This window comes from Rhinolophus hipposideros, assembly GCF_964194185.1.
Source record: "Rhinolophus hipposideros genome assembly, chromosome: 12".
In the NCBI taxonomy this organism is placed as follows: Eukaryota; Metazoa; Chordata; class Mammalia; order Chiroptera; family Rhinolophidae; genus Rhinolophus; species Rhinolophus hipposideros.
The window spans coordinates 2,014,200-2,028,797 of record NC_138058.1 but is presented as its reverse complement, the minus strand read 5'-3'; the positions used below and the strand labels follow the sequence as shown (position 1 = coordinate 2,028,797).

Here is a 14,598-nt window from a genome sequence, read left to right as displayed (position 1 = left end):
GCCGTCCCCCTGCCCCCGGCCCCCCGGCCCCGCCGTCCCCCTGCCCCCGGCCCCCCGGCCCCGCCGTCCCCCTGCCCCCCGCCCCGCCGCCGCCGGCCCCCGGCCCCCGGCCCCCCGCCCCGCCGCCGGCCCCTCCCCCGCCCCCCGACGCAGCGCTCTGCCCCCACGCACGCGTGCTGCTTCCCACTGCTGTGACCCAGGCCTAGTGGCTGTGGCTCGGATCCCTGCGGAAAGGGGTACAAGAGGAGCGGCTGTCGGCACTAAGGGCCCAGCCCCATGTGTCCGCCCGGTACCTCCGGTCAGGTACTTGTTTCCGCCAGCGCCTGCCCCGGGACGGTCCCTGCGTAAGACGCTGCGGCTGGCACGGCGAAGAAAAGACGCACCGCTGACGCCCGGCCAGCCGGGAGCCGGGGCGCCGCGGCGGTGTCGCCGCAGGAAGTGTCCACCTTGGACTCGCCCCTGTAGGGATTTATCAGCTACGAGGCATGAGACAGAGATTCAACATTTACAAGTAATTATTTTTTAATTTTTAAAAATAAGTAATACATAGTTACAAAAAAGATTATCCGCCGCGCTGCACGAAGAAACCCAATCCTACCTACCGGCTGCGAGCTCCGGAATCAAACCCGAACAAGGGCAGGAGGAGGAGCTGCAGCGCGCGGGGGAGGCGGACTGGGTTTCCCGGCAACGGCCCCGGTGATTGGTCACCCAAACTACAGCCGAAGCCAATGGCAAGGCGTCTGGAAAACGCTCGTCACGGTGAGGCGGGACTTGGTCTCCTGGCAACGGCCCTGGCGATTGGCCAGTCGTCTACAGCCGTGACCAATGGCCAGGTTCCTGGCAAACGCTCGTCGCGGCGACTGCGGCTGCGCGGGAGATTCGAATCGGCAGCGGCTCTTCGTTTTTGGCGCTGGTGAAACTGTTACTGGCAGCGGCTTTTCGCCATGGACGACCCGGAAAATATCTTCCAGTGAGTGTGGATGTGGGGGGTGGGCGGGCGGATGCTGGGGCATCTCGGGTCCCCCCCTGCGGCCCGCAGGCCCCGGGTGGCGGGGCCTCGCCTCCGTGACCCCTCCTGCCCTGCCTTGGCCGTGGGGGCTGTGCTCCGCATCGCCGCGTTCGGGCTGTGGGCCGCTGCGAGTCGCGGGCCGTGGCAGTGTGGAAGGCTGTGGGCGCTTGTGAGGAGCCCGCACGGGGCCTGCGCCGCCGAGGGGCGCCCGCCCGCCCCCGCGGAGCCCGTCTGCTCCGCCTCCGCAGGTCTCCCGGGACACCCCAGGCACCGCTGTAAACGGTTCTGCGCGGCCGGGAGCGAGCTGAAAACTGCTCTCACCCAGCACCCCACAGGCAGTGTTTAGAAGTCTTAGGACGATGTGTGCTTTAGGAAACACCTGTGCGTTTAGCATTTATGTCAGCCTGCTAACAGTTTTAAAATTCCCACTCCTGTGCCTTGTGGCCTAGAAGATGGATCCCCACGGTTTCAAAAGCATTTAAAGCAGTGCAACTGTATGTGACAGGAGGTCCGGCCGGTGAGCTTTGTCAGCACCAGGGCGATCTTCCTGTGGGATCGAATGACAGGTCCTTAGGAGCGGTCAAAACAAAACTATTTGCTCTAAGACTTGCTTTAGGCTTCACTTGAGCCAGCCAAGGATTTCACCTTCAGGAGCTAAGTTTTCTCCTTTTCAAAGGAGAAATCAGGCATTTCTGACCTTATTTTGACTTTCTGAAGACTTATTTGCTGTAATGAACTGAGTGTTTTAGTATTAACGTGGAGTATACTTGGCCATGTTTCTAGGGAAATGGAGCCGGTATCAGAACATGAAATGTTTACGCTGGGTCTGCCGTTCTGGGGACTTATCTGCTGTGAGGCATGAGAGAGATAGAGAGAGAGATTCATAATTTAGAAGTAATCATTTTTAATTTTAAAAAATAAGTAATATATAGTTACAAAAAAGATTTAGAAAAGTATTCACTAGGATCGCTCCCTGTCTATTCTCCCACCTTCTGATATGTCACCATTTTTCTACTTTATTTTTCAAGTGTTCCTTTTTGCAAATACAAATATATTATAACCATACGTGAATATACCTATATATGTCCGTGCGAGTGTACAGTTCCTGCCTTTATCTCACATAGAATGTAGCACAGTATATGCTGCTTTTTTACTTAACGCTATCCTTGGAGATACCTGTCAGTACATAGAGCTCTTTCTCATTCTTTATAACTGCATACTATTTCAGGTACCAAAATTGACCTAAAAAGTCCCCCGTTGGTAGATACTTAGGTTGATGACAGCCTTTTGCTATCACAAATAGTGTCACAGTGAAAAGTCTAGTACCTGTGGCTTGGCACATACACAGATAGATCTGTCTCCTAGATTCCCAGAAGCAGATTTGCTAAATCAAAGAGTAAATCTGTTGGTGATTTTGGTAGATATTAGCAATTCCCTTGGCAGGATTGAGAGCATGCCCATCTGAAGCAAGATGTGAGTGCCTGCTGCCACGGCTCCATCTGTACGCTTTCACGTTTGTGTCAGTCTGGTGAGTGAGTGTACCTCGCAGAGGTGACTTTCTCTTCTCAGAGAGGCTGAGTAGTTTTCTGTGGAATGCAGCTTTAAATTGGGTTGATTCCCACCCCCCTTCCCAATTTCTAGAAGCTCTTGTCTTGTTATCCCAGTTTATCATTTCTCTTGTGACTCTGCTTGGTGTTTTACTGGCTTGTTCGGTTTATTTTACAAGGAGAAAATCCTGAGAAGTCCTGAATTAAATTGCAGCAAGCCAGAAGGTGGAAGGAAGGGACAGAAAGGGGTTACTCAGCTAACAAAGGACAAAGGACTGCTTTCACTCCTGAGTGTGTGTTGGAATTATTAATTCACTTCCAGGTGGCTATTTCCGAGATGATCTGTAAAGAGAGAGTAGCCGGGCGCCCTGGGGCTTTGGGACTCTGCTACCCTGTCCCAGAAGTGGCCCCGCTTCACCTCCCCCCCTGCCCACCGGCCCCCTTTGTCTACAGCTTCATGAATCCTTTCACAACTGGAAGGACATGTCTTTCCTACCTAGCCACGCTGCTGGTGGGTTAGACTTCTGGCCCCAGGACCAGTCTTTTTTTGTTAGCACTGATCTAATAAACGCTTTCTTTTAATAAAAAGACTTTTAGCCATGGAAGTTAATATTTTTGTCAGCTTTTCTTTTGTGGCTTCTGGATGTTGAGTCATAAGATACATTGATTTCATTTGTATACTGAGATGATAACTAGAAGAATGTATTGCTTTTAAATCCTTTTTTCCAAAAAATCGTAGTAATTTATCTGACAGAAAACGTTAAAGTCTTCCTTAACTTGACTCGCTCACACCATTTGCAATCCAATCAACAGGTCCCATTGTCTCTTTCTGCAAAGCACCCCAGTTCCATACTCGCCTTGTTCCCACCCTGTCCCTGGGACTGCAACTTCCTTACTGGTTTCCCACTTCTAGTCTTAATTCCCACCCCTTCACGTGGAGACTGAGTAGATGTTTTAGGTGCACATTAGATCTTGTCACCCTGGCCTTCTAGCTCAGTACTCGTAAACAGCTGTGTGGCTCCCTGGCAGTGATCAAATGCCACCCCTCAGAGGGACAGGCCTCTCCTGACCACGCTCCTGAAATAGGAAGTCTTGTCACACTCTTACCCCTTCTCCCAGTTGTAGTTGTCCCATCTCGTCCCCCACTCCCGCCAGCCAGTGCTTAATACTGCCTGAGTGATCTTACAGGTTTCTGTTTGTTTACCCACTAGCACCTGAGCGCCCATGAAACACTTGCTTTGCCAGGTTGGTTTCTTTGAAGCTGTGGTTGTGTGTGTGGAAGTAAGGGCCAGCAGGGCTCACTGATGATGAGCACTGCCTTCGTGTTCTTCCACAGGGGCCCTGTTCCATTGAGGCCAGGGAAGCAAACTGTCTGGAACCCCTACTGGTGATACCCTGGCCGTCACATCCACTCACAAGCCCTCTTTAAATCTTCTGAGAAGCAAGGAGAGGAACTGAGCCCAAGCCAGCTCCCAGTGTAGGAGGGGAAGCTGCAAACTTGTGGTTACTGCTCCCTGGTGGTGGTGGTGGTGGTGGTGACATTGGGATCAGTGAGAGGAGGAGGAGACTCTTAGGGGTAGAGCTGGGGACCCTCTTCCAGCTGTGTCTTTCTAGGCCTTGGGTCTTACTGACCTTGGAAAAATATCGACTGCTTCTGACCACTCCGAGTGAGTGCTCCTTTAATTTGTATGTAGCATTTGAATTCATGTGTAAGATTTCCATTTTAAGATGTGTAAGTGATAAATATAAAATAAAATATATCTTTCACTTTTAGGAATTATGCTAACATTCCATGTGCATATGTTTCTCTTTTCTAGAATGTTTGAGGCCCATATGCAGTGCTACAAGGGTGATGACCCACTTGGTGAATGGGAAAGGTCAGCATTTAGCCTATTTCTTTCCTTTAAACAAAACTGTTTGCTGCCCTGAAAATTAATATTATCCATATTTTCCTAGTTACATGCAGTGGGTAAAAGAGAATTTTCCTGAGAATAAAGAATACTTGACAACTCTATTAGAACATTTAATGAAGGAATTCTTAGATAAGAAGCGATACCACAATGACCCAAGGTTCATCAATTATTGTTTAAAATTTGTAAGTATACTTTCGGGTATTATCAAATCATAATTGTACTTTTGCTTATTTCCCCCAGATTATAAGATCATTTTAGACTATTTTTTCTTTTAATTTCTTATGTTTTCAGTCATAAATTTTTTAAAGTTTTATGGTCAGAGATGTGTATTTTAGAACCTTTTGGCTTCTGTATTGTGGAGTCAGTGACTTAATTTTAGAACCCTCTTTCTCTGTGTATCAAGTCTGTAAATGTTACAATATAAGTTACAATTCAATAAAAAGGTTTGTTGGATGAGAAGTGTGTTTGGGGGGCGGGGGAGAAGCAGGCACTCCCTAGTACTAAGAGTTCCTAAGAATAAACTAAATTCGTTGCGAATAATTAACAAAATATTAACTCAGAAACTAAATTTAGTGCTAAAAGGAGACGGTTGCCTCAGGCTAGGCTTTAAAAGGTAGGGTTTCTTCGATCTTGAAGTAAAGGCTTGGGGACGAGTTCTAAGAATAAAATCATGAATGATAGGTACAGTAAACAAGGACTGGTTCACTAAATTACAAAATACCAGCATAGAGGCACAGTATGGAACGTGAGCAAGCTCAGATTAAGACAGAGTACTACTTCATAGAGTGGGTTATAGAGCACCTGCTAGTACCTTGGGAAATAGTCTGCGTAATTATGGGGACATTGAGTGTCACAGAAAGGAAAGAGCTTGGCTTTTCTGTTTGTGATCAGGACACCCCACTCCCTGCCCCCCCCCCACCTTCCCCCACGTGGTATAGCCTGAAGCCTCTGGCTGGTCTGGTTCCTTGGTTTTCATGCCTGTTGGCTTTGGGTTTCTGTAGGCTGAGTGCAACAGTGACCGTCACCAGTTTTTTGAGTTCCTGTACAACCATGGGATTGGGACGCTGTCTTCACCTCTGTACGTGGCCTGGGCTGGGCACCTGGAGGGCCAGGGAGAGCTGCAGTGTGCCAGCGCCGTCTTCCGGAGAGGAATTCAGAACCGGGCGGAACCTGGAGAGCTGCTGCAGCAACAGTACAGGTAGTTTGGGGTGGAGCTCGGTGTGGGGCCTCTGACTTTGAAATAGGATGTTCGCTGAGAGGATTGTTAGTGTCATCGTCTCGTTGTAGAAAATGTGGATAATACAGAGAGTGACATGGAAAGCAGCTGCCCAGAAATGCTACTGTTAACATTTTGGTGCATTTCCTGCCAATATCTTTTCTCCTCTGCCTCTATGTGCCTTTGTATTTTAACAGTAAACCATACTGTACATCTGCTTGTATACACTGAGCTCTATACTGCCCTTAAGAAATTAGGAACTTTTATATCCTCATAAAGTGATTATAAAGTCTATCCCAGCATTATGTCACTATTTAACTGCTCTCCAATCGAATGCTGTGATTTTTATAAAGAACAACATAATATCTTAATGAACAATTTTGGTTTTCACAATTTTTTACTTTACCTATGATTAAATACACCTCATTTAGGGAATTTGAAAAATACAGAAAACTAAAGCAGAAGAAGCCTGGTGTTTTGCTCGGCACTTTTCTCTGCCTGTTAGAGGATTGCATTCATGCTTTACGTACATAAGCAGTTTTGTATCAAGATCTTTTTCCTTCATCATAAAAGCATCTCCTAGTGTATTTCCTGTTATGTCATTGGAATTAATCCCTAGTCATTCGCAAAAGGTGAGTGAATTTACCCTAATTTATCTAGGTTTTTGGTAAAAACAGTTAAATTATTCTTTTTACTGGCTTATATCTGACATGAGAAGAGACGTAAACTCCAGCAGTCTTAAAATATAGAAATTCGATAACAAAATGAACACAAGTCACGTTTACTTCTGCAATTACAAGAGATGTTCAAAGTGGTTACCATCAGTGTCCAGACACTTCTGATTACAGCGAACTGCTGTTTGAGCAACGTTGACCAAAGTGTCCACTTGTATGCAATTTTTTGGTACCCCCCGGTATATGTGTACATATACCGTGTTTCCCCGAAAATAAGATCGTCTGCCAGACGGACTCATTTAGTACGTTATGACTATGTTCCAGAAGAAGGTGACATGACTGTATTTAAATAAATGTAGATCGTTGTACATGAAAAATAAGACATCCCCTGAAAATACGCCCTAATGTGTGTTTTGTAGCAAAAATTAATATAAGACCAAGTCTTTTGGGGGAAATAAGGTATAAGACCCCGTCTTATTTTCAGGGAAACACTGTAGTAATACAGACAATTCACAGAAGTTGTTGTAACAAAAGGTTGTTTTATTTTATTCAGTAATATATCAAAATAGTAACTGAAAAAATAATATTTGTTTTGTTATAAAATATGCAAAATGAAAGAATAAAAGAAGCATTTACCTAATCTTATATTGGTGTAGATATAAGAATATCAAGAAAAATTACTATTTATTACATCCTTGCTATCAACACATTTTTTAACAAATAAATAAATATTTATTTATTTGTTTGTTTAATCAATCTTTAAATTTCCTTCTTTACTGTCTAAGTATTTACTCAGTCCTTAACTTGAGTTGGCATTTTATACTAACTTTACCTGGCAATATTTCCCCATTGCATTGTGGACTTTGTTTTTAATTGGATTTGTTTATGATACTCTTTTTATAACTTTCTGAACTTGTACCTATACACATACATACACCAGTATATAGAATTAAAATGCTGGTAAAATCAAACAGTTCTTTGAGCTAATTTAACTAGATTGTTATAATAATGGAATTTCTTGGTCATAAATTATATAATTTATTGACGATTCTGCCTTTAATTTAACAAGTGTTTGTTGAGTAACCATTTTGTACTTGAAACGATATGTATACACAGTAGCTGTTTGAGTTTACATCTGTACTTTTTGTTTTTGTGATATGGTTGTATTTCTTCACTCAACCTTACCCTTATGCTTTCTAAAATAAACTTTTTATTCAAATAGCTAATTTGTTGAAAATTTAAAATTTAAAAATAATGATTAATAGCTCTTGTCTAGATAACTCAAACATCTTAAATTTGTGGTTTAAATAAAATAACAGGATTTCAAATAAAAACATATAGAGAAATTCATATAACTATTAGCAAAACTTAGTTCTTAGATTTAATTTTCTTGTGTAATTAAAGACCTAATTAAGATGATATAAAACAGAAATTATTTTGATGATACATACCCATATAATCTTCGTTTTTTAGGCAGAAAACTTTTTCCTAATAGTAGTAGTAGACCAATAGTCTTACAGATTTTGTCTTACTTATTAGCAGAGGGAGAAAACTCATTTCGAATTTTGTACTAGCTTACCTTTGATATTTAAATTTACTAATCGTATTTAACTTAACCATATATAAAATTCTCTCAAGATTTTTCTTTTATAAGCCTTCTGCAACTTTCCCAGTCTTTAGTTTGTCTCTTTTCACTCACTCAGAAATAACTATCTTTAAGACAAACTACTTTGTCTTAGTTCCTTCAAAAATGTATTTCCATACCTTCTTATCTTCCTTGAAAACACACATCATCCTTTCCTTTTATATTAATTAGAATCTATAACCTTCACAACCTTAATTTTTACTGATAACCAAAAGCAAGTAATTGGCACTTCCACTGGTAAATCGAGGAATATATTTTGTAACCTTCAAAGCATAGGCTTTTATAATACAATACAAGATATATTTATAAACAAATTTTAATTTGTCTTTTAATGTTCCGTGATAAGCCAGAATTAGATAAACTCAGACCTATCCAATAATTGAAATTTCAGTATTTTATTATTTTGAAATACCTAGATAGTTAATAACTTTTATCATTCAACACAACTTAGCAAAACCAAGATCTTAAGTCACCAATAGATGTTGAGAAACCACGTCCAACATCCATATTATATAATTATTACTGAACAGTTTCATTTAAACCTTATTTTAGTTACTTCTTATTAGTTCTTAACCCTGATATTTCAAAGTTAATTATTACCTAAGCTATTTTCTTGACAAATTCTGTAAAAGAGATAACATGAATTTATTTTTGCAAACTCAGGTAAAACAAAAGATACCATATTTAATGTTAATAACCTTAAAAGACATGTCTATTTAACTGAAAGTTAAACTAGCTTAGTATCAAATATTTCCTTAGACCACGTGATCCTGAGAAGTACTTGAGTCAGTTTTTATTATCTTAATTAACATAAGCACTGGTGATTTTAGGCCAATCATGTATTATAAACTGGTAATACCATCCAGAAGCAAAAACTTTATATTATATATAAAACAGACAAATATGGATATTAGAGACCATATGTATAAACAGAACCACCAATAATTGCAGAGAGAACCTAAGATCTTATAGTTGCCCTTACAACTTCAAAGAGGCTGGAACAAAGAGGTGGGGGGGTGGAGGAGGTCTGGCTTGCCGTCTGTGTTTAAAAGTACCTCTTTTTTTCTCTTCAGTTACCTCAGCCTCAAGCAGCGGCTGCAGCAGCCCTTTGTTTACATTTCATGTTATCTGCAAGATCCTGAAAGTTATTGAGAGTTAGAAAAACCTTTTAAGACTTGCTTTTGCAAAGTTTCTGAATATAGAGTTGATATACAAAACAATTTTAACTTCAAAAATAGTATAATAACTTAAAGACCCGTTGAAAGGCTACCTTTCCTTAGAATTAGAATATATGTGGGCCAAACAGTGTTACAATAAAACATCATTGGCTTCTAATTATAAGTTAACCAGTTTGCTAATACACAACCTAGGGGTCTCTCAGAAGGTATAGGTGCAGAGCTCTCGATCAGCTTGGTGTCTCAGACACGAATAGAAAAGGGAAAGAAAAAGAGAAAAGACAGACTAGAGGCAAATAAAACAAAACAAATAAGTGTACCAGAACACTTACAGAACCAAATCCTGAAATGAGGAGCTGGGGTTCAAAATCTGGTCTCTGAGCAGTCCGCCACTGCAGCGGGGCCTCAGACAGAGAAGCTCGGTTGGCACGAAGCCCAGACGGCGTACAAGCCCTGAACAGGTGCCTGAAAGAGGCTCCAATGCAGAGACCAGGGAGTACAAGTTCCCCGCTTGCAGAACAGAGCGGCCACCTCCTATGGCTGCGGGGGTAGTGGTTTGTGGTAGCTGGGCCAGGAAATCAAAGGGCGTCCCCCTGATTTTCCGCTAGTTTCTGAGGGGTCTCTATCTGTGGAGTTTCGGAATTAGTGCACATTACCACGTACTTGAGAGAGAGAGAATGAGAGTTACTTAGCTGTGAGAGCTTCCTCAGCACTGCTAGGTCAGGGGTCGTGGACCCAATCTTTGTAATTCCTGGCACCCCACGGACGTCCCAGGCATATCCACTTACAGAGCTAGGCCATTGGAGGTGCCTCATGGAAAACTAAAGTAAAGCAGACAGGGAGTAAGAGGAGTAGGAGGGTTTAACATCCTTCCGTGAGAGGCTCCTAAGGGAGAGAGAAGGAGGCAGAGTTGAACTGAGGGGGAGAGAGGGAGGAGAGTCGAATTCCCAAGTTTCCGCCGAATGTTGTGTCATTGGAATTAACTGCCTGGTTGTTCACAAAAGGTAAATGAATTCACAGCCTCAAAAAGTTAAGGATAATTTATTCAAGAAGAAAGATGTTGGCATAAAAGTTTCGGAGGCAGACATGTGCACCTAACTTTAGGTTCACTTTCCTATATAGGTACTAGGTAAATTTCTGTACAAAGCAGGAGATATGACAGATTGACTGAGGTCATTTGATTGACATATATTGGTTATATAACTAGTTTTTTTCTGCACATGCTCTTGTACCTAATGCATACAGAAAAAACCGCGGGGCCCAAGCCTTAATGTTTGTTTCATTTTAATTGTATTATAATGAGATTAGAGGTCAAGTAACCGACAGGTTGTAACAGTTTGTGCAAGTGTGAGGAACCAGTTAATACCAGTTGGGTCTTATGTCCTCTTTTTAGGAGTGTTCGGACACCTTTGATTTATGTCTAGGAGATGAGCCTGGGCAGTTCCTGGGTAGGGGGTGCAGGCCTGGGCAGTCAGGCCTCACATTTTTTTTTTTTTTAAAGATTTTATTGGGGAAGGAGAACAGGACTTTATTGGGGAACAGTGTATGCTTCCAGGACTTTTTTCCAAGTCAAGTTGTTGTTCTTTCAATCTTAGTTGTGGAGGATGCCGTTCAGCTTCAAGTTGTTGTCCTTTCAGTCTTAGTTGTGGAGGGCGCAGCTCAGCTCCAGGTCCAGTTGCCATTGCTTAGTTGCAGGGGGTGCAGCCCACCATCCCTTGCAGGAGTCAAGGAATGGAATTGGCAACCTTGTGTTTGAGAGCCCGCTCTCCAACCAACAACTGAGCCATCCAGGAGGCAGCTCAGCTCAAGGTGCGGTGTTCAATCTTAGTTGCAGGGGGCGCTGCTCACCATCCCTTGTGGGACTCAAGGAATCAAACTGGCAACGTTGTGGTTAAGAGCCCACTGGCCCATGTGGGAATCGAACTGGAGAGTTAGGAACATGGAGCTCTAACCACCTGAGCCACCTGGCTGGCCCCAGGCCTCACTTTTATTAACCCTTTTTTGCCTCATCATTTCCTATTTTTAGCTAGTTTCTTCTAATAGATTCTCAGAATTGAGACTGAGTCAAAGATGGTATATGAAGAGTTTTCAGGCTTGTGGTACACGTCACCAAATTACCTACTGGAACTCTCATACCAGTGTTCGGCCCCTCTTTGCCGGCCAGCCTCTGAGGCAGCTTATCTCACCGTACCCCTTCCAGTATTTCATACACTCCATTTTTTTCAACTTTGCTATAGTGCTCATGCTCTTTATAATAATAATTTTGACATTTGAACTTATTCTTTCTATGCAGAATTTAAAGCACATCTGAGACACCAAAATATTTTACCCCAAACGCTTCTTTAAACATCTCTAAAAGGTGATTTCTTACAGAACTTACGCCGTTTTTGTACTAACAAAATTACCAGTAATAATCACTCAATTTAATTTTTTTTAATCGTTGGTTTGTTTGAACTAAGAGTCAAGTCTGATTTAGCATCTGGTTGCCTTTTGCTTTTAGTCTATACAATGCACTCTTGCCGACATCATCCCAAAATGTCAGGCGTGGAAGTTGCATGTTACTTGACAGATTGGGTTGATGTGCAAACGTGCCGTGAAATGACATAAATTTAAGTTCTGCCGTCATGAACAGCTCTGTATCTGCCTTTGTAAGTAGTAGTCTGAGTTTGTGCTTAAACATCTTTCTTCCATACATTATATTCATCATGTTCCAGGTGTGTAGAATGCTTAAATATAGGGTTCAAATACCCCATGTCGTTTGGTGTATGTGGTACACAAAGAAGGAGGGTGCATTTGTTATGTGGGTTTGAGAAATACTGATATAAACTAGGCAAATGGAGGAATTTTCTAATCCGAGTGTATTGGGTATGAAGATAATGCCAGAATTTTTTTTTTTAATTTTAAAGCAACTTTAAAATTCTACATTTTCTCTTGACCTCAGTCTTTACTAGCTTCAAATAAGCTGTTTATTGTATTTAGTTTTTGTTTTAGTGCAAGTATGTATTAAACTGAAGTTTATAATCTTTATTGATTATTATGCCTCTCTACTGTCATTTAGGTTATTTCAGACACGTGTCACTGAAACCCATTTGCCAGCTCAAGGTAAAATAATGCTTTCTAAAATGTCTAAATTATTGATAATTTAGTCTCTGATTTGCACTGCTTTTTTTTTTTCTTTAAAAAACAAATCCATCTGGTATTTATTGATTGTACTGTCATAGGTAACAGGGAAGGCACTCTGATCGTCAAGGCAGCTGAACAACCCCAGAGAGCAGCAGCTCTGTCTTAGCGCTTTAAAAGGGCAAACCCACATGAAAATATTGGTGATTTCATTATATTCTTAGAATTTAAAAAAAAAAAAAATCAGAATTGCTCCAAATGGAGAACAGTACTTACTCTGGAGGCCATCTGCTTTGAATTGAATGAAATGTCTTTAATGCAACTTTTAAAGAAATGTAGTTATTTTCTTCCTTAGAAATAAAGATAACATTTTAGCAGTAAGCATGGATTCTCCTATCCTGTTGTTTAACTCATTAAAGTTCACATTTCTTTTGGGTATTTCCTTGGTCATTTTGAATTGATCAGAAAATTGTCTCTACAATATTCCTCTTATCTAAAAAGTGTTTTAGTTACACTTTGTGAGACAGTGTTGGCTGAGCTGGTTTATTTCTTAATGCTACTTATTGAAAGATCAAGGGACTGTATTTGTAGTAATTTTATTTACTTTGATTTTATACTTGTTTCTCTTTCATTCCCACCCAATAGCTAGAACCTCAGAACCTCTGCAAAATGCTCAGATTTTAAACCAAATGATGACATCAAAATCAAATCCAGGAAATGACTCAGCTTGCATTTCTAAGAATCAGGTAATAATATTTGTGGAAACTGGGAATGGTATTGAATGGTCAGTCGTCTGCTGCCTTCCACTCCCATTTTGTCATCTCGTTTCCTTGACCTTGTCCTTCATGACTGACCTTTATGTCAACCACCTGCACCTGTGGGGACATTGTGGCCTGTCATCATTCCCCACTGCTCACGTCCAGTATTGGATTTAAATAATTTACCAGCCGACCACACTCTCTGCATTAACCTGACCTACGCACCCCACCGCACCAACATCCTGTCTCCACGTGCTGAGACGCTGCCCCAGCTGCTGTTCTCCTCTGGGCTGCTGGCCGCCTCCTCGTAGGCCAGGGACCCGACACTGGACCACAGCCACCTGGAGGCTTCTGAGCCCTGGTTACAAACTCAGAGCTCCGGACGTTGGTGACTAACCTCAACCCGGGCTCTACTACTCCAGGCAATCCTGGTTCGTTTCCCAGTCACTCTACGTTTCGTGTGTGTCTCATGTTCCCCGTTTCACTCTAATGCCAAATTATAGTGAGTTTAAACTCCTTTTCACGCTCTTCACACTTGAGCCTTGACTATTTCAGTGAGATAGCAGAAGCCTTCAGATGACGTCTGTCAGTTTTCTGCCGCCCACCAATAAATGGAACTGCCATCACGGTGGGGAAAGGTGGCCTTCCACCTGAGCTTGTCTTTTATCGTCTTCAAGGTTTTTGCCCCATCAAGATCTCTTCTGCCTAATGGTTTGCTGGTGTGTAAAATACTCGCCTCTCCTCTGCTCAGCCTTGTTTGTTCCCAGCATCTTTCTTGATACAACTGCCCCTTCAAACTTTGCCGGACCTCCTTTAAGCTAAATCCGGTGGAAGTGGCTCTGTTGTTTGTGCACATGTGCAAGCTATAGTGAGTGACACGTTCTTAGAAGTAGGATACGCATTCACATCCTGACAGACGCTCCACCTCGCCTAACTGACACCCTGCGTGTGCTCACCAGCCTTCTTGCTTCCTGTTGCCCTGGCTGAACTCTCAGCCAGCAGCTAAATGATGGGTCTTGTTTACGGTCACATTCCCAGGACCCAGCTTAGGACATGACATGTATGAGGTCTTCAGTAAATACTTGTGCAGTGAATAAAAGCCAGCACTGTGAGTTCCTGGGGATAAGAAGTGCCAGAAGAAAATCTTAATGATTTTTTTTGAATGTGGCGTTTTGGAATGTTAATCCTATAACACTTAGGCACTGTGGCCCCTCCCCAGATTATGGATCAAAGGTAAATAAATGCCCTTCTCTATTCCCAAGTAGACAATTTTAAGTCACTTTCTTATTGGACTTTAGCAGAAGCTATTGTAAGATTAATAATGCAAACTAAAGCTTCAGATATTATAATTGAAAAGAACATATAAATCTACTTGATCGTGAAGAACCAGTCAGCGTTTTCATATTGTCTTGTGAAGTAATTTGGGTGATGGTTTCTTTTCAGGTAATGATTGCTTACACTTCTTTTTTTGTCTTTTCAGGGTTCAGAAGTTTCTGGAGTACCATCTTCAGCTTGTGACAAAGAGCCGAAAATGCAAGTAC

General features: G+C 42.2%; 1 protein-coding gene across 1 annotated transcript in view; it reads left to right on the top strand.

Moving 5' to 3' along the window:
- Window positions 1–235: 235 nt before the first annotated feature.
- BUB1 (BUB1 mitotic checkpoint serine/threonine kinase) overlaps window positions 236–14,598 on the top strand; it is a 56,351-nt gene continuing 41,988 nt past the window's right edge. Inside the window, exons 1-7 of the mRNA XM_081068415.1 lie at window positions 236–970; window positions 4,374–4,433; window positions 4,513–4,651; window positions 5,471–5,667; window positions 12,238–12,281; window positions 12,945–13,045; window positions 14,538–14,590. Of these exons, the coding sequence (XP_080924541.1) occupies window positions 945–970; window positions 4,374–4,433; window positions 4,513–4,651; window positions 5,471–5,667; window positions 12,238–12,281; window positions 12,945–13,045; window positions 14,538–14,590 (620 nt within the window). The 5' untranslated portion in view covers window positions 236–944. The remainder of the gene's footprint in view (window positions 971–4,373; window positions 4,434–4,512; window positions 4,652–5,470; window positions 5,668–12,237; window positions 12,282–12,944; window positions 13,046–14,537; window positions 14,591–14,598) is intronic.